Below are 20,318 nucleotides of genomic sequence, written 5' to 3' on the forward strand. Positions count from 1 at the left end.
TCCACCCATGTGGAGCATCTTGACCCACGCTGAGACTTACATTGTGGATGCAAATTATGCCCTGAATTTTGTACACCTGAATTTTGCAGGGATTCGTTAAAGCCGAGCTAATGATATGGCCATGCCTGTGCAACACAATATACATAAGTGTATCTAATTTTAATTTGTCAGATCAAAAACTTTAAAAATCATGGGGGCAAATTCTCATCTGATTTAAAATGGTGTAAATCAGACTAACGCTTTGACCACTGCTGGATTTCAGAAGTTCCTCTGTGCAGAGCTCAGCACCTACCTCTACTGAAGGAAACTCTGCTTCTGGATTTACATCATTTTAAAGTGCAGAATTCAGCTGTTTAATAATTCCAAAGACTTATGTTGTTAAAACCTAACAAAAATCTTCTGCTATACATACGAGTTAATTTTTAGTTACACTTTATTCTAAAGTAACTTCAAACTTAATAAAGACCTGTTAGCGACAGAACTAAAGTTCTGAAAATAGTGTCGTTTTTAGCTAACTGTGCAACATATAAAGGTTGGTAAAGTATATTTGCTTTTGATTTTATTCAAACAGAAATTCCATAAATCTTTCAGGGGAAAAAGTCACCTTTTGGTTTAGATCAATTATGAAAAGTTTGGACCCAAGTCGACTATTGGAGAGCATTATGGTAGATGGAAACTGACTTGCATACTCTACCAGTATTGTTATACTGTAGTAATCTAAATAGATTATTAAAAGTGCAATAACAGTCTAATTTACTCTTCACCATTTATGCAGTTCAAGTCGTGTGTTACTGTATGCTTGGATGATTACACTAAACTGATCAGCTCTCCATTTCTATTTCTCAGACAAAAGCACAATGCTGTTGCGTTTGAGTTCCTCTCACATGAAGGGACTTAGTTTTAAGAACCATCTTTATTGAAATTTGAAAAAAAAGATATACTTTTTCTATTCATATTTGGTTTTGTTTCAAACTCCCTCCTCACCACCTCCCCAAAACTACTTTATTTTTCAAACCTAAATTTGGATTCTAAATTGCAGGATTCTTTTAACCAAATTATGGCTTATCTAAAACACTTCCAAACTCTCAGTTCTTCCTGAGGCATTAATATTTAGTCATGCACCAAGATTATTATTTTATTATATTCAATTTGTGAATCAAAATGAATGGTGCAGTTTGGAAAATATATGGGATGGGGGTAGGGTTTTTTAATCTTTGTCTGCATGATACAAAGTATTGTTTGAAGTATAAAGGCAATTCTTTTTCAGTAGCTATAAAAATAATAATTGATTATTAAAATGAGAGACACAACAATGAGATTTTAAACTCCATTTTACAACTGCAGATGATTGGCCAGGAGCATTGTAACACCAGTGGGCTGTCTGATTTTATGGATTACGCAGCAGTTGTTCAATTCTGGAAGCATTACAGCAGTGTACTTCAAGAGATATAGTGAAATAATGTTATGTGATGAAAGCTCTGCCTTATTACCTAATGAATGCCAGTCTACATGCATAATTTGCCATGATCAAGGAGATTCAGTAGTCCTGACTTGTAGAGTCTGTGAAACACTTAATATATGTTGAAAAATATATAGCAAACCCTCATCAAATGAGTTTTTCCCCAAGTTATTTAGATTTCATAGAAACAAGACACAAGAATTCTGGAATGATTTGTTTGCAGTTTTATGGTAGCTGGACAGGTTTGCATCATATGATGAAAGGCTGCAACAGGGTGAACTTACTGGGAGTCAATTTCATAATATGATGCTCTGTTAAAGGTGAGGTTAAGCAATGTTAGGGTTCAGATGATAAATACAGTTTCCAGTTTTTTCATTATTTAAATCCTAATAATAAATAAAAGATTTTCATTTTTTTTACTCAGTTCAAAATTTAGAATAGTAGAGATTGCATTCTCAAAAATAACTGCTGAATTTTGATCTTCTACATGTTTGGGTTTTTTTTTTTTTTAAATCTAAATTTAAAATTAAAAAAATAGAATGTTCATTTTCTGAGCTATGCATATTTTCTCCTGTCAAATTTTGATTTTCTTGTAGTTATCTATTTTTGCTGTACCTTGTCTACTTTTTCTTTGTTCATTCTTTCTCACTTACTGTGGGGCTAGTCTCTCTCTCATCCGTCTTTTCCATTCATTAGGCTTTATTCACTCTCCTGTTACATGAGCATCACAGGATGGAGACCTCCTATATTGGGACTGAAAGCCGCTCAGGGCAAGTGGTATTGGCCGGAAGCATGCCCTGGGGAGTAACGGTGGAGGTCATTGTGTGTTTCCCTGGCAGAACTCCTGGAGAACGTCATTACTGCCATCACTACCTGCATTCTCCTGGGGGAAATCCACCTGCAGGCATGGCAAGAACTGTGAGCTCAGTCAATAGGCTCTGGTCTTGATTTACATTTTCTCTCATTCCAGTATTCTGGTCTTTCTCCTTCCTTCATAGTTACTCTGTTGATACTTTCTTCTATCTTCCTCTTCTAATTCTGTGTTGTCTTATCTGTTTTCTTGTTCGCCATTCAGTTTTGTCCCTTCCCCTCTGAAACAGTTTTTGTTCAGATTTTTTTTTTGTTCAAGTTTGCTTTTCACCCTTTTGTATTTCCAGTTAGCCACATGTTGTGCCCTTATGCATAAAAAGCTGCACTGAAGCTAAGAAACTGCATTTCATCCTAATTGCTCTGGTTAGGGGGGCAGCTTTTGCTGTTCCATATTGGTTGAGTTCAGCTCCCTAAACCCACAGATATCCTGAGATAGTCTCAGATGGGACACACATAATGGATGGAGCATCTGCCTATAAACCCAGACTTTTTCTGCGTTTTCTCAGGTCTCCTTGCATCTCAGTGACCTCATGGCTTCTTTTAGAGCTATGCAACCCATATGTGAAACTCCAGCACAATCTCCCCTTGGTGTCAATAAAGTTCAGTCATGCAATGGGAGCTACTGCTGACTCAATACTATGCAGTTTTCTGTTTGGAAACCTACTGAAGCCATAGAGGATCACTGTACATCTTGCAGTTGCTCCTTCCATTTCCTGTAGTTTTTCCCCTTCTGGAGTAAGGGACTTCTGTAGTGTTCAGGGCCCAAGTAAGAATGCTGCCCCTTGTCATTCCATTGGTTTTCCCTTCCTCACGTCATGTGCTTGGCATTGCACAGCAGATGATAGCGTGTGGGCCATTATTCAGAAAGAAAAGGATGAACTGTTACATTTTGCAGTCCTTTTCCTCTACTTCTATTGTTCTTAATAAAAATGTGGTGACAGGAAGCTAGTGGCATGCTAGAAAATAGAAATCCATTCATGTAAATTCAGACCTTTTCTTCTGCCCAGGCAATTTCCAGGAATCTGTGCAGTGGAAATAGTGTGAGGTAGATGGAATCTCAAGAAAATTCCCTGTCCCATTTCCAGATATGAGGCATGTTTTTAGAATTATCCAAACAGGACATGCCTAAGAATAAAATATTTGGTGTTTTTCAATTTCTTCTGATATTAGGGAAAAGTGGTCTAGATGAAATTACTATAAGGTGGGTGCACAACTGGTTGAAAGACCATACACAGAGTAGTCATCAGTGGTTCATTGTCAAACTGGAAGTGTGTATCTAGTAGGATCTTGCAGGGGGTCAGTCCAAAATTCGGTACTCTTCGATATTTTCATGAATGACTTGGATAGCGGAGTGGAGAAAGTGCCTATAAAATCTGTGGATGACACCAAACAAGCACTTTGGAGGACAGGATTAGAGTTCAGAATGATCTTGACAACTTGGAGAATTGGTCTGAAATTGACAAGATGGAATTCATTATAGACAAGTGCAAATTAGTTCACTTAGGAAGTAAATATCACATGCACAACTACAAAATTAGGAATAAGTGGCTAAGTAATGTACTGCTGAAAAGGATCTGAGAGTTAGTGGATCTCAAATTGAATGAGTCAACAATAGTCTTCAAACACATTAAGAACAGTTAGAGAGGACTGTGATGAATTGTTCTCAATGGCCATTGAAGGTAGGAAAAAAAGTAATGAGTTTAAACATCAGCAAGGGAGATTTAAGTTAGATATTAGGAAAATCTTTCTTTGTAACTATAGTCTTCCAAAGGAGGCTGTGGAAACCCCATAAACCGCCCCCCCTCCTCCCCCGACTAATGGTTCTCTCAGCAGGTCTTCAGTGACTCAGCCCTCTGGCCAAGTCACACACATTGTCCCCCCTTCTGGGATATACAGTCTCTACTTCTTTTCGTGGTCCTGGTATGGGGCCGTAGCCTTAAGGCATTTTTCTTTGAGGCACTGCCTTCTTCAACAACCCAACAGGGGCCCATTTCAGTATCCTCAGTTGGTGTCCTTTCAGCAGCCCTCCCTGGGCTCAGTCTGCAACCAGATCAGCAGGGACTATCACAGTACCTCACCTGATCTGTCTAGGTTCTGGGCTCAGTGCTCTGGGCTCAGCCTGCCCACACTGACCTGTCCATGGGTCCTGCCTCTCTTCTAGTCAGCTAGGCACCTAGTCTTCGGCAGCCTTCCCTGGGCTCAGGTCTGTCTGCAGTGAGCTGTCCACAGTTCTGCTGCTGTTTTAGCCATCTAGGAACCTGGTCCTCCCTCTTGGAGCTCCAAGAAGCAACTGAGCACTTTGCCTCTGCTGCTTGCTTTATATGGCCTTTCTGTCCCTTGATTGGCAGCTGCAGCAACTCCTCTGGTTGGCTGCTCCCTTGCAGCCACTCTAGACTTCCTGGAGGACTTCTCCTCTGCTCTTTTCTGGGGTGAGGTGAGACAGGGCTGGGAGGCATCTAGCAGGGAGCCTGTGGACCTAGTCTACTACCGTCACAGATGATCTAGGTTTACTTGATCCTGTCTAAATGCAGGGAGCTGGACTTGATGACTTCTCAAGGTCACGTCAGCCCTACATTTCTATAATTCTATATTTATTGTTTTTACACGTCTTCATTACCTGTTTTTGTTTTATTGTTTAGGATTTATTTTCTGATTGTAATGGTAGGTCTGCATTGTGAAGTAGTGAGCTGGTTAAATATATCATTTTAGGATCATGTTCCTGGATGTGAGTTATATACACAGGCAAGATTTATTTGCATAAATGAATAGTGCAGCTGCTCTCTCTTGTAGCTTTGCAAGGCATATATTCAGACATGTCTTAATGTGGGCCTTCCCCCGGTCCCCTGTAAATCTCAAATCCACGCTTTTCATCCACCAGCTATGGAGTATAATGTGGTTGAATAAGAAAGTAAGTTTAGTAGAGTATTAAATAGGCAAAATTAAAATGAATTAATTTCAGTGTGATTGGTTCAGCTATTAGTTAGTCATCCCATTTTGTACCTGTACAATTCACTGCCTCTCCTGGTATGTAGGATTTCACATTTATTATAGCCAAATCTCTTCTTGTTGCCTGCAGCTCCCACTGCTCTATCATTAATTATGATTATTAATACAGTGCTAACAATATGTTCTATGCTTCACAGACAGATATGAAAACTATCAGTGTATTGATCCATCTATTTACCTGTATATCGCCCATCAGAAAAAGTTACAATTACAGATATACAAACAAAGCAGGTGTAACCAAAAACAATACAACTGAATGATGAAATTAAGAATGTATGTTGTTAATTCTTGTTTTTGTATGTGGATTTTTTTTTCAAATTTTTGTAGTCGATTAAAAGGGATGAATGGTGAAGCTCAAATCATTCTGCAGTTTGGTTCTGTGTTGTGGGTTTATTAGCCCTCCAATTTCAATGTCAATTGTAAATATGATCACAATTGAATTCATACTAAAGATAGATCCAATGAAGACATGGAGTGGCTGTTTAAGGTGCTTCTTCTTTTGGAGTATTTTTTTGTTGGAGGAAGGGAGTTAGTTAGTTAGTCCAGAAAGCCTTTGGAACCCTAAAAGAAAGCTCAGTTGTGCTACCAAAAGTTTCAAGACGTCAGATGTTTAGTCCCTGTAACAGAGGTAGCTCTATAGACCATCTGAAACTGGTTCTTGGACAACAGGGTGAGACATTACATCAGAGAACTGGCTTGAAAAAGAACAAGATTTTGGATCCAGAAAGAGCACTAGACATAATAGAGACTGGTCAGTGCTGCAGAAATGAGGGCTATATTGTATTATTGTGAAATAGATAATGGCTTAATAGAAAAATCTGCAGTCATGTTAATTCGTACAAAAGTCAGCAATTTTTTGGGTGTGTAACAATAATTAAAATATTGTGACATTGAATGCAAGGCATGCTTTGTTAGAAACAGATTTAGCATTTACCACATTAGGCCTCTGCTTTCCCCCATTGAAATTAATGGGAGTTCTACCATAGACTACATGATTAATTTGTGTGCTAATACCTCGGTTGGCCTAGCACAACATTTAATTTTTGTGATAATATTTGAGCTTTACTGTAATTTTTTACTCTTCCCCTGTGACATAAATGTTGTTGGAGCCAAATCCTACAGCCTAAGAAAGGGCTACAGAATTCCTGGCAGTGAGTTGAAACTGGTTCAATTTCATTCTGCACAATGTGAGCAGAATATTAGGAGCCCCTGGCACATTGTCTCCGTTCCTGTGTGTTGTGGAGCTTCTCACCACAGCACAGAAGGAGTTTTGGAGGATGGACCAAGACAGGCGGTGGGAGGGGATGTAGTTGGTGAGGCCATAAGCCAAAACCATCTGCCAGGAGGAAGCAGCTACTGCTCTGTAGGATTCTGTGTGTCTCCCCTCCAGCCCCTGCTGGCCTTCTCAATGTACAAACAAAGTATGTGGCTATGCGCTAGCCAGAGGATTTGACTACAACTGGCTGAAAAAAGGAAAATAAAATTAACAAAAACTCACATGAAAACTTTTTTTCTGTAAGAAAATTTCAATGAAAACTTTCATCGCAATTTTGAAAAAAGTTCAGCCATGTCTAGATTGTTTTAAATTAGAATCTGATGTAAAAAGAAATTCTTTGGATCTTCTCCATCAGCACCACCTCTCAGCTGTAACCTTTAATCAGTCTCCATTACTCTTTTTTTCCATCCCCACGTACATTTTTGCAGTGTTGTTGTAGCCATGTTGGTCCCAGGGTATTAGAGAGAACAGATGGGTGAGGTGATATTGTTTATTGGACAAACTTCTGTTGGTGAAAGAGACAAGCTTTTGAGATACCTGAAGAAGAAGAGCTTTGTGTAGCTTGAAAGCTTCTCTCTTATATATAGCCCTTTGCTCCAGTAGGTCCTGCAACGTTCACAGGGTCAGGCTTAGGGGCTGGGGCGAAAGGGACAAACCTTACCCTTCATCCCTAACACATTGAACAACTTGTGGGGAAATTACTAGTTTTTTTTTCCCCAAGTGAAAAATCTGCCTCTTTGTTCTTCTTGTGATCATGTTTTCCCCCCCTCTTTTTTCCAACATACCATTTGATTTTCCTTCCTCTGATTCTAGCATCAGCTTGCTGTTTTCCATATTTTCTCTAAATTTTCATTGGAAATGTAATTGATAGCAACTTCTTTTTAAAATAAAACCATAACACACAATACTGGCTGCCTTTTTAATGATTGTTCCATCTGATGGTGGTTAAACAGCATTTACACAGTGACTATGAATGATTATTCATTTAATTATTTAAAGTTCTCTCTGTGGGAACACGCAGAAGCTCCAGTTAGAATTGAGGTCCTATTGTGCGAGATGTTGTACAAGCACATCACACTTATAATCTAAGAAGGCAAGTGATCTACAGAAGGTGGAGGAGGGGGGAGAAGATTACATGTTATTATATATTTTGAGACAAAGCCTCAAGGGCACCCGAACTCCATTCAGTGTAACTCAGATGTGGGAGGAGGAAGATGATTATAGCTGAGCCACCTTTGTGTCCTTATATGACCATTTCAAGCCCTGATGTACCTTAGAGCAGCTCTAAGTCACATCTGAATGCAAGGGCCCTGATTTTTGTTGTTATGGCCACACCCCTAATAATAACCTTTATGCCAGTAGGAATTATATGGCCAGCATGTATCCATAAAATGGCTTGAAGGCTCCTTTGTGCCAGCCTCTTTTGATCCACTTATATATATATTTTTATCGTTAGACTGTGTCTCACCTATATCCATCTTTTCCTTAACCTAGTTATAACTGATGGTCTGATATATAGGTGTCATGCCAGATATGAATCTTGAAAGAGGGATTTGAAGGAAACAAATGGCTTTGGAGATCAGTACAGGGAGGGTATAAGAGTTGGTGTGGAAGTCATGCCTGGGAGGTTGACTGATGAACAGATAAAGGTGGTATTGTTGATGGAGAATAGGATGTGCTGGGGTGGGGATTATATGCTATGACTCAATAACATGTACCACATAAACTACCATGTGGAGTACTACATGAAATAAAAACGCACAGAGCTGGATAAACAAATCTAGGGAGAAAAGAGAAACACCAAGTTTGAGGATTAATAATAATAATAAAAAATTAGACATTACACAATCACAATTTAGTGTGAAAGGATCAGTTTGGCCTGTTGGGAAGAATCAAAGGAGAAGAGTAGGCAAGAAATGCATTTGTAAGCTTTCACACTGGGAAAGATAATTTTAGTTTCATTTCCTCCTCCCCACCCTTCAAAGTTCTGTCTTGCTTTGTTCTATTTTAGCTGTAATGGGAAAAGAGGGAAACTGATTTCCTAAGGTTTTTTTTTTTAAATGATTGTGCTACCATCCATTCTGTTGAAAGTGTAGGTAAGACCCTTACATGTGTAAAAGGACTATTTAAATTGAACAAAACTTAATAAATTAAGAGACCAGAACTTATGAAAGGCAAAGAACATTGATGTTCATTTCAGCTACACCTACCATAACTTTCACAGGTCAGTGTATGTGAACCTGTGATTGTCTATAATGTCCCTTGGGGTGAAATAGTAGGGGCTGTGTAGTTGCCCTTGATGCCAGATCCCTCCTCCCTCCCCTCCCCATTCATCCCTTCCAGCTGTCGCTCACTGCCTGGGGGAAGGAGGAGTGTGGAAGAGAGGAGGGGGACCAAATGATGGGGAGAGGAGGGAGAGATAGCACCGAGTGGACCAATGTGGGGGGGGGGGGGGGGCAGGGCCTGGGGTGGACTGTGTGTGGGTTCGTGGGCAGAAGGGACGGGGTGGGACAGTTCTACCCTGGGACCCAGAATTCCTGTTGGCGGGCCTATATCAGTGTAATGAGCCACTTACAGTGGGGGGAGACAAATTTAAGTGTGGACATGTGCACAGCCTTGTTGATGAATGGCAGCTTATGTTGACAAAACTATGTAATGTATACCAGGCCAAAGTAGCTTGTCAACCATTTGTTTCTGGAATAGAATCATTTTACTGTGAACAGCAGCATTATTTTCAATGAACTGTTCTATTCTGCTAGCAAGGCTGTTAGAAGTAGAACCTCTTCACACTGGTTTCAAATGTTTTGAAAACAAAGGGCCAGATACTTAAGATCTTGCAGTTCACACACTTGAGTGCAGAGGCATAAATCGTTTTCCACATATTGATGCTGGGAGCAGTCATGAACCTATCTAGTCCTCAGTGTAAGTTGTGGCTGCCAGGAACAGTTGATGTAGATCTAGTAATGCTAGCTTTCTGCCAATCAGGGATTCCCCTAAGCAAGAATAATCCTTAACTGGCTTTTTAAGACCGTTTTCTATCCCTCTTTGCATTGCTGTAGCAGGGCTGAGGACTTGGCCCATTATGAACAGAGGGAGTTAGTTACTAAAGTGCCAGAAGCAAAATGATGTGAAAACTGGATTCTTTTCTTTTATAAGGTGGTGGGTTTTTGCAGTTTCAGCTGAGATTGCTATAAGTAAAAGATTGAAGAAAGCAAACATCTTGACTTTTTTTTTCCAGTTTTGTTAATTTTCTGTACTTGGCAGTGCTTTGTGTATAGTCACGCTTACTATTTCTCTGTTGCATCCGACGAAGTAGGTTTCTGCCCATGAAAGCTTATGCCAAAATAAATTTGTTAGTCTTTAAGGTGCCACAGGACTCTTGCTATTTCTCTGTAGTTAGTTTCACTTATGTAGCCTTTTGGTCAGTTTCTCCTAATGTTTGTGTGGGCTTCTCATACAACAATGGGTAAAAAATGCTTTTAAAAAAGAAAGCAAGTGACTTGAAAACTTCAAATGTTGTCAGGATGGTTCAGGAGCAGGTGGGACTACCTGAAAGAAATTGTAACTCCATTTTTGGAAAATGGATTGATTTCAAGTTGGCAGTGTCCCTTTAGAGACAAGAGAAGTAGCCGTTTAAAAAATTCAGTATTAGAATTCTATTTTTAAAGAGCAGGAAAAATCCTGAAAACAGGATCCAAACCTTGACAGGTTTTTAATAACAGAAATGTTTGTAATTAATTGCAAAGCAACTCAAAATATTTTCTTACGGAATTGAAAATGGGCCCATTTCCATGGAAAATTGCATGGATTTTATGGCAAAAATAAACCTATTTTCTATATGAAATTAAGCATTATTTAACAAACAATTAATCTGCCACACCAACCACCAAAATAATGAATAAAAGTGAATAAAGAGTGTGGGGGGACACACACAAAATTTTAGGAATCAAAATCCCATGAAACAAAAAGTGTGAATTTCACAGCTCTGTTTGGCCCACCTACTGGAGATCTGGAGAGACATGATGACTCAGTGCTGATCCTAGCACATAGAAAAGGATAAAAATAATGTGGCAGAAAATGGTCTCCCATTTAAGGATTAAATGTTTTCATTTTACTCATGACTGCTGTCTCACTGAAGTTTTGATATCTTTAGTCTGTGAATAAAGCAAACAGGTATTATGGGTTGCCCTGCTTTCAGGGTGCATATTTTGACTTCCCCACAAATCAAAGCTGTGCATTTCTTCCCAGTAAATCAAACAGAAGCACTCAGCCCCTGCTTCCTTCCAACTGGCAATGTTGAATGCTACTCTGTGTGTGATTGACCCTGATTTTTCAATCAAAAAAAATACTGCTGATGTACTTTAATACAATTAATTATTGCATGATGTAATTTAATATACTGATTAGCATGAGGGACTGGTAAAATCTTTTGCTTCTGTGTGGATGGCTAAATATGCCTCCACAATCTTGTTGATAGCAGCATCTGAACAAAATTTGAGTTACTGTTCTTATGTAGTTTTGGTGCCCAAACTGGAGTATTTTTATCTGTTTTGTTTTCAGTGGCAGTTCAGGAGCTATTTACTGCAGGATCATTTTGGTAATCTTTAATCCTCAAGTGATAAAGGAAAATATCACTATCTAGAATACCTTATATCTCTGTCTGAAGAGTTGTTTAAAGAGTTCTTGATACAGTTAATGACATCTTGTCGCCATTCAAAGCTTTTGAAGATTATTATCTAATATTTCCTTTCCTCCTGCTCCAGAAGGAGAAACCTTCTGCTGTTAATTTAGAGGGTATTGTACTGGGTTTTTCTGAACATTGTTCTCCCCACCATTTGTACAGGTACATCCAACATCCTCTACTTCATATGCTTTTTTTCCATTTAACTAGGGTTGTCTGTATTTCTTTCATGTTTTACTGTTTCTTCTGTATTTAGATTCTGAACATTGAATCTTAAATCAGTGGCAGTTAGGCCCCTTTGAAAAACCTCACTAGCCACTTATCTGCATCCTCATCTCAAACTGAGCACCCCAAATTAGTGGATACTTTTGACCACAATCTCTCAGCTCAACTCCCATTTGTAAAATGGGAATAATACCATGGGACTTTGGGGGAGGCGGTATTGTGAATATTAAATACATTGTTTGTGAGGTACTCAGATACTATGGTGATGAGCACCATAAAAAAATAACCATGAGGAAATTAATAATTGTGTCTTCAGAGCAGGTTTGGAATAGTGTGCAGTACGTAAGGTCTAGGGCCACATGTTGAACAACGAAGATGAAACAAAATATTGAATAGATGTTCATGCAATTGACCCGACAGGTTAATGATCCCCGAGAGACAATAATGAGTCAGTTGGAAATTAAGGATTTATTAAAACAACAGGAATATAAAAACTAGATGGGGGGGAGGGGGTACGGCTATTACTTTTAGAGCAAGTTTTAAACGAAAGCTAAAAGGGAGAGAGGAGAGAAAGGGTTAACGTCTTACCAGCATCAGAAAGAGCTGCAACATGACACCCAGAAGCTTGCTGAACAGCAGAAACACAGAAAGACGGCTTGTACGATTCGATACGCGCTCGGAGTCAGTCGGGAGCGGGAGAGATAGGGACAGGCCAGATGATGAGTCTGGCGGACGGTGAGCTCTCTCAACCAGCGCCTGGGGCGTGCCCCGGTTTTATACTAGGGGCTTCAGGTAGCCAAGGTTGCTCCGGATTGGAGGGGAGATATTTGAACCAGGACAAACCTTTGGCTGGGTGATGAGGCAGCTGCTCTCAGTCACCTGGTCAGTTTCAGGAAATGGCCTAATAAGGGCGAGGAAATGGCCTAATAAGGTCAGGTCGAGGTTTTGCTGATGCACCAGGTGGTTAGGTGGGGGCGAGAGGTGGACATATCAGGTACTGTGTTGCAACAGCAATGAGCACTGTCCATCCTGCACCATGAGGCAGGGGTCTCGTGGAATAAATCATATGTGATCATGTAGTTAAAGAGTATATCATAATGCATATTCACAAGGGGGGCTGGATTAAGATTGCACAGGTAACCTTAATTCTGCATTTTCTAACTTTTGAGTGCTTACTTTGCAACGTTAGGCTAGGTCTACATAAGAAACTTTTGCCAGTATAGTAATGTCAGTTGGGTTTTGTTTTGTTTATTTAACAGCATTACTGTAGTGGCAAAAACCCTAGAGTAGACACAATGGAATACCAACAAAAATAGAGATTTTTTTTAGTCAGTACGGCTTATTTTATTTGGGGAACCAGTGCAAGCTATATCAGCAAAAGAACCTTTTTGTCAGCATAAGTGTATCTACTCTATGAGGATTTGCCTCAGTAATGTTCTTTTAACATAGTTATTTTGTGTTCAACTTCTCAGGTTTTTATAAGAGCAAAACAGGAAAAAAAAATTCCATCATGTGGCATCATATTGACGGGGCTGAAACCTTTAAATCAACCACACAAAACTATGCCACTTGATCTAATAGAGTAACTGATAGCAGTAGTAGGTTGTCATCCTTTCTGTGGACATGTACTAGAGAGAATGATGAGACACTTTGCCAGTGAGTTTTGACAGAAATTTGCTGACAGCTCAGGTTTGCTGAGATTTAAGTAATCTGGTATTCCATTGCAGGCAGTGTAAGAGAATGTGTTCTAGTGGGGACGGACCCTTGTGCACCTTTCCCTCCAACCTGTCTTTGTCTCAGTCTTATTTCTTTCCTATCCTTGTCATCTTGTTCCAATCCCATTCTCCTTGCCCCATCATCCCCAGTCCTGCCCCCATCCCTGGCTCCTCATTTGATTTGACTTTCTCTGCATATATTTCCCATCCTCAATGGCTCACAGTCCTAATCTCCCTTCCTGGGCTCCTCATCCAATCTCAGTGTTCCCCTAATATCCTTGTTCCAGTCTTTCTGTCTAGCCAGTCTTAGTTCTTTGCCTGTTCCTCATCAGATCCATCTGATGAAATGGAAATTTCTTAGATTTTAGCTGCTAAAATCTCTGAAGTATCTACTGAGCATGTGCAAATAGGGATTTTTCCAAATGCTTGTAACTTCACCAAATTTGGGTAGATTTTCATGGGGACAGCAAAAGTCCCATTCTTGATATAGAGGCCACACCCCTGCCAAATTTTTAGTCCTTAAATGGAAGTGCTAGAGCTGTCTATAGAAAAGGTCTCCAGAATTTTTTATCATGGGCAAAACAATGTATTTTTTTCACCTAGCATCTTTTTTATTAATGGCTGAACTGTGTTGGCTGAAATTTTTCAGAACAATTTAACATGGGAGAGAAATCTGGCCTGGCAAATTTCAGCCCATACAGTTGAGGTTTCACAAAGTTATGAAGAATTAAAACCGAGGCCTTATAATGGGATGTGTCAGTCAATCTTAGTAGGCAGTACTACTAGTGCTAATATTTTTCTCCCATTTAGTGCTAATTGGAGTTATCTATGTACCTTGAAAGATGGGGGAAATATATTGCATTGTTTATATAATTAATTTATTATATTATTGCTGATTCCTTTTTGCTAAATTCTTCCTGGTCCTCAATTTTTAGATCAATACAATTAAAGTTAGAATCATGACTTTCTAGTTCTGACAAGGACAGCACCAGAGCTATCAATTCCACTTTAAAGCTAAATGACACGGTGTCAGTATGAAGGTGTACAGTGTTAATTGGTACAATGAATTTGCGGCTTCCCTTGGCTAACAAGATACTACTATTTCTTCTACAGCAACATATTTGCCACAGATTCTACAACAGATTTGCCATTCTACATTCACACAAGTTTATTGTATTAGGGAGAGAGTGCAAAGCCAGTCTAGATGAGAAAGAATAGGTTGAATAGTCTTTCACACATATTCTCAGAACATGAAAGAAAAAATAAGACCATACCATTTTCGACAGAACATAAATTGTGTAGACAATTCTGCAGCTGTTGACTTGAAACACTTGTATATTGTTTCTCAGCTACAAGAAAATGAGTTCAGATGGCCATCAGACAATGTGGTGATTGTAGTGAAAACTTAACATCTGGGGTGAGTGTTTTTATTTATACATTGGTCTAAAATATGTTTTTCTTAATTTCAAGGTAACTGAGCTTCACAACATCAAAAATATAACCAGACTGCCTAGAGAGACAAAGAAACATGCAGTGGCAATTATTTTTCATGATGAGACATCAAAGACATTTGCCTGTGAGTCAGGTAAGCAATTACTACCACATCTCCAGCTTCAGGAAATCGAGCTGCATATGAAACAATGGCTAAAATGGATTATGATACAGAAATAAATAGGAAGCTTTATATTAAAGGGAATATGTTGTAATTTTATTTTTATTTTTATTTTTTTTTTTAGTAAGCAATAATGAAGTTTTGATTTTGTTGTTGTTTACAGAGATTTTGGGTCTTCGTTCATTATTTGTCTTTGTCTGGGTTTTGTCCCCAGATGGTTCAGAGACTCTTGTGGTTTTCAGCTAAGCTTGTAGAACAAGTAAACAATACCTATGGGACATTGTAAGGCAAGCAGTGATATGGATTCTGGTTTTTGCCAAGTGTTGCTGTAGGCATTTGCTGGGCGGGGAAGGGTAATAATGTTGTCACTGCAAAGAGAGAGGCAAAAAACAGCTAAAATCTCAATACACTTTAAAGCTGAACTTCAAGCAGTTTGTGTCTTGAACAGTTACCCTGCATGATGAATAAGTAAAGTTCTGAATGGATCTGGGTGTCCTAGTTCATAAAATCACCTATCATTAATGAAACACCAAATGCTTTCTATTTTTAAAGTACAATAGTTTCCTTATTTTAAAACCACACAAGTATGTGACTATCCATTGGTGCATTACACTTTTTAAAAAGTTATTTAACTCTTTAAAGTTACACATTTATTATTAATTGATAGCACATTTGTTTAGTGATGTACTAGATTGTTTAAAGCTATGCATTTCCTTAATTATTATTAAACAATAATATACAGTACCATAGATGCATGTAAGACAATATAAATATAAAATGACAATCTGTAAGAGCAGACAATCTAAATTAGATGTAACACCACCAAGGATAACAATAAAAAAGGGGAAGGGAGATTGCAAAATGAGGGTTACAACAATGATATATCATTGCATATGCACATTTAGGCCCCAGTCATGCAAACACTTATCCATGTGTTTAACTCCATTCACATGTGTTAAGGCTAGTCGAAGTCAGAGAGAGAACCTGACAGAGAAGTGAGTTTTGAGATTTAAAAAAAAAAATGCAGTGGCTTTCTAGGGTCCAGTCCAGGGACATCACCAGCAAGGGTGGATAGATGACGTGTCAATGAGTCCACCAGTTTTATTTATTTATTTTAGAACTTAAAAAAAAAAAAGACACCTATCCTAGGCTCTAAGCACCCTAACATAATCCTACATTAAATACAATTACATTAAATCTCAGCAGTATAAAAATCAGTTCCTCAGGAACTTGGCTTTTTGATTTTCTTCTGCAGCTAGGAAGCATACCCTCAGCCTGTGAAGAACTGGGAACTAATGGTTTGTTTTTATGGGGAAGAGGGACTCAATTTCCCCTCATCTTATCTTGTTATCTGTTGGGTATGAAGGTGATATTTTGTTTCTTGAAACAAGACAAGTCATTCAATGACTGAGGAAAAGTCAGGTAAGCATGAATTGAACTACCGGGGACCGTCAAGCTGTGAACTGAGTTATAGAATCAAGGACTATTCAGAGACCATTGTATCGACTTTATAAGTGTTGTATGTATCTGCATGGGCTACAAGAAGATTTAATAGTTTCCTGCGGGAACTAAATTCACTGGGGAGTGATTAATGCAAATCACTAAGCAAATCTGGAGGAGCATCAGCCCCTCTGAGGAAAATGGAATATTCTAATTTGACCTGGTTCAAGAGACTGTGTGATACTGTAGGAAACACAAAAACTGAAAATGATATGAAATGACCACCCTGACATGGAAAAAAGAGCACTTTCACTCACTCCAGATTCATCAAACTGTCTATCACCCAAACCAAGTGGTTTGTCTGAGATTTTTATGAATGCCTTGGTGACAAATGAAGCTAGAGGGAAGATGGCTAGAGTGTCGGTGGTGGAAGTCTCATGCTGAACCTTGTTGGGTGCAGCGTAAAGGTTTTTAAAATTCTTATGCTATGGCTGTGTGGGAAGCAAAGTGGGAAAATAGTGGCAATTAGGAGTTTTCTGAGCCACTTTATTAACTACATTGTCAAGTCAGTTATGTATCATTTATATTGCTCTATAAATATATGTGGTCGAAGAACCATGCCAATACAAAATGGGTCTAAAATCTACAGGCATGTGGACTGACATGGAAATTTCAAATTGGGGGGAGGAAAGGGGGAAGGGAACTTAATTTTTTTTTTTTTTACCAGTACTTCATAATACAATATTATTATCATGTTTAATGTCTGAAGCTACAAAAGATAATTCAATTCTGAAGATAAAAATCTCTAAGAGGGCATAGGTGACACCTTTATTAAGTCTTTTGAGAAAGATTTACATAATTCTTCCTATGAAAGTCATATAAAAGATAAAAGTGACTAGAAGGATCATCCTGGTGTTATTAATGTGTTCAGTAAAACAAGAAATGTGTTGGATGAATCAGTTCTTAAGACTGCTGCACCAAACTTCTCCAAATGGCTTCATTTTTACTGTATTTTTAGTGCTTACTAAGGGTATGTCTATACCGACGGCGGCAAAGTTGCTGCCGACAGATTGATCTTTCTGGATAGATTGAGCAGTCAGTGTAGACCCACTGAATCGATCAGGAAGTTGACTGAGTAAAACCACCCCCTCAAGTAGCGTAGCTCTGCATCGACGGGAACTGCGTTCCCGTCAGCGCAGTGCAGTAAAGATGGTGCACAGAACAGAAGCACAGCAGTCCACAGGAGTTATGCATGCTGCTCTGCATAGTTTGCATAACTCCTGTCAACTGCTGCTGAATCTCCAGGTAAGTGTAGACCAGGGCTTAGTGTAGTATTTTAAAACTAGTAGAACAGCTGTTGTAGAAAATTTTCAAAATTGTGTTTTCTTTTATAAATGAAGAAAAATAAAGATTTGAATGATGGAATTCTGAATATAAAGTGTAAGAAGCACTGTGTTTAATGCTCTTTATTATGGGCAGTGCTGGTAATGTTGTCTGAATTAAGGTTTCCTGACACTTCCCATTATAAAATAATGTTTAGAGTTATATATAACTCTAATATAATATGATTTTAACTATTCAAGCTGAAATTTTCCATGTTGGGTGTCTACATCAGACTGAAATTTGCTGGAGAGTTTCACCAAAAATGGGGCGGGGGGGGAAACTGAGGCAGGGGGGAAAGACTCCGACAACTGTTTTGTTGAGAAGTTGTACTTTCCTGTGAAAAAACACCCAAAACTGGCCAAGTTATGAACCTCTGAAAACCTGTTTGCACAAGTTCAGTAGACACTTGTTAGAGTTTGGCAGATAAATTCTTTGAAGTTTCTGTCTATAGTTAGCACGCTGAATTCTAGGGCTGCAGGAGCTGAGCAGAACTATTGCCACAGTTGCTGCTCCTGACTGCTGTGGTGCTGGCGATAGGAACTGAGAGTAGGGAGACACACTTTCCTGTGCTTTCAGTTCTCCCCCTACTGAGTCCCAGGCAGCATGAAGGAGGGAAGCTCCCAGTATCAAATGCAAAGTCAACAGCCAGACTTCTGTGAGCATCTTCTACTTTTGTCAGTTACTGCATTAACTCTAGTGGCAGAGGTCTAAATGAATCTAAATGTTCCAACTGTGCTTATGACCCATGTGGGTGTCAAAGTAATGCCACATGATGGAATATCCGTTTGTGCAGTTTGCTTTCATAAAAAGCCCTAGAAAATTACATGCAAACACACACACAGAGACAAGACACTAAAAGAGTATTATTGAGATTACAAGGTGAAGCATTCAGAAGTTAGGAATGCCAGAATTAAGGTTGCCTGTGCAACTTTATTTCATCCACTTTGTGCATGTGCATTATGTTCCAGTATTTAATTAAATGATCACATGCTATTTTTTTCATAGGACCGATATCTTATAGCATTGGCATTTCTTAGCTATTGAGTGCTTCACTTGGCAACCTTAATGTTCTTTTAAAATAGTTTCTGTGTTTAACAGAATACATATAGCTTCCATGCAAGAATAAGTGGTCTATGTGTTGGTATGGTATACCTGAGAATCTCACCACTTCCAGTAGAAAAAAAGGGAAATAACTTTAAGAAAATTATTTAGATCAAGTTGGAATGTAGAACTTGTTCCTAACTTCAAATTCCACTTTTTCCCAATTTGATGGGTGGGGTGGGATGGGATAAAGTTTTGGTTGAAAATATTCCCATTTTGGAAAGAACCAACAAACTCCTTCAGCCTCAAAATTCAATTGGCTCACTTTTTAAATGTTTTGAAATACTATTTATATGTTTGTCAACTCTAAATTTAGTATAAAGAAAAGCAAAATAATAACACATCACCTCTGTTTCTTTCTTAGAAGAGTTGATCAGAGAGCTGGTTGGAATAGCTAATACATTCAACATAAAAATACTTTGTAAAATCAGTTCAGGTTTTTTTGGAATTTTGTTTTTTAGGGACAAAAAGTTCTGACATTTCCCCCCTTTTCCTTTCCTCCCTATGAGTGGAAGGTTATCTTGAATGGTCCCTTGAAATATGTGTTAACTACCTAAGCTAAACAATCTGTTTCATCTTGTATTTATTTGTGACATTCTGAGCACCTTTCCGAGACCTGGAGAAGAGCTCTGCATGGCTTGAAAGCTTGTCTCTGTCACCAACAGAAGTTGGTCCAATAAAAGATATTATCTCACCCACTTGTCTCTCTCATGTAAAAATAACATTTTTGGAACCAAACGTTTTGATTTGTTGTTGTTCTGAAGCAACTTTTCATTTTGATTTTTTTTTTTGTATTATAACACAAGACTTAAAAAGTCAAAATTAAACTGAAATGTTTTGATTTTGCTAAAATAAACATTTTGTACAACCTAAAATGATTGATTTTTTTCCCCAAATTTTTCTTCCTGTAGAATTTCAAAATTTTCAGTTTTTTTCCCTCTGATTCAGAATGGAGAGAAATTTCAAAAATCTCAAAAAATCCTTTGTGAAATGGAACTTCTGTCTTCCACACAGCTCCATTTCTTAGTTTATCAGCCACTCCCTTGGTCCTCTTTTGCTTCTTGCATCAGCCTCCACTGGAAAAAGGGTCCATTCATCTTTGGCCTTGGACTGAAACAGAATAGAGCACGCTGGGTGAGGTTAACTGTATTTTTTTCACTTCAGAGCTGGAACTTCATGGACTTTCCAAACTTACAAACAAATTCTTGCAGGTAAATTTTGTTTGAAAATAGACAGAGGAAAAAGATAAAAACAAATATAAATGATTGTCTGATCATATCTTGAGTTACTTTTCATAAAAGATAATCAGGTAGGCTATCTCAGTCTGATCTACAGAAAAGAAAAAATTCTGGGTTTGTGTGTATCCAGAAAGCACATCCTAATGTCTGACCCTTTTGTCTGACAAAGCAGCAGGTCCCCATTAAGAGCATCTTTTTATGCTCTCTTCTTTTTGAAAAGATCATGCTTCCCAATAGTGGGTAGGTGAGAATCAATAAACATTGACAGCCTTTGTATGCTACGGATTTATCCTGGGGAGACATCCTGTTTCT

The 20,318-nt window shown here is 38.5% G+C and overlaps 1 protein-coding gene across 2 annotated transcripts in view; it reads left to right on the top strand.

Moving 5' to 3' along the window:
- Window positions 1–20,318, top strand: part of DOK6 (docking protein 6) — a 372,406-nt gene that overhangs the window by 156,379 nt on the left and 195,709 nt on the right. For both annotated transcript variants that reach the window (XM_067537434.1, XM_067537433.1), the window contains exon 3: window positions 14,703–14,817. In XM_067537434.1, coding sequence (XP_067393535.1) covers window positions 14,703–14,817 — 115 coding nt within the window. The remainder of the gene's footprint in view (window positions 1–14,702; window positions 14,818–20,318) is intronic.

Source organism: Emydura macquarii, unplaced genomic scaffold (genome assembly GCF_026122565.2).
Source record: "Emydura macquarii macquarii isolate MOO-44397 ecotype Brisbane River unplaced genomic scaffold, CSIRO-AGI_Emac_v2 contig_431, whole genome shotgun sequence".
NCBI classification, from domain to species: Eukaryota; Metazoa; Chordata; order Testudines; family Chelidae; genus Emydura; species Emydura macquarii.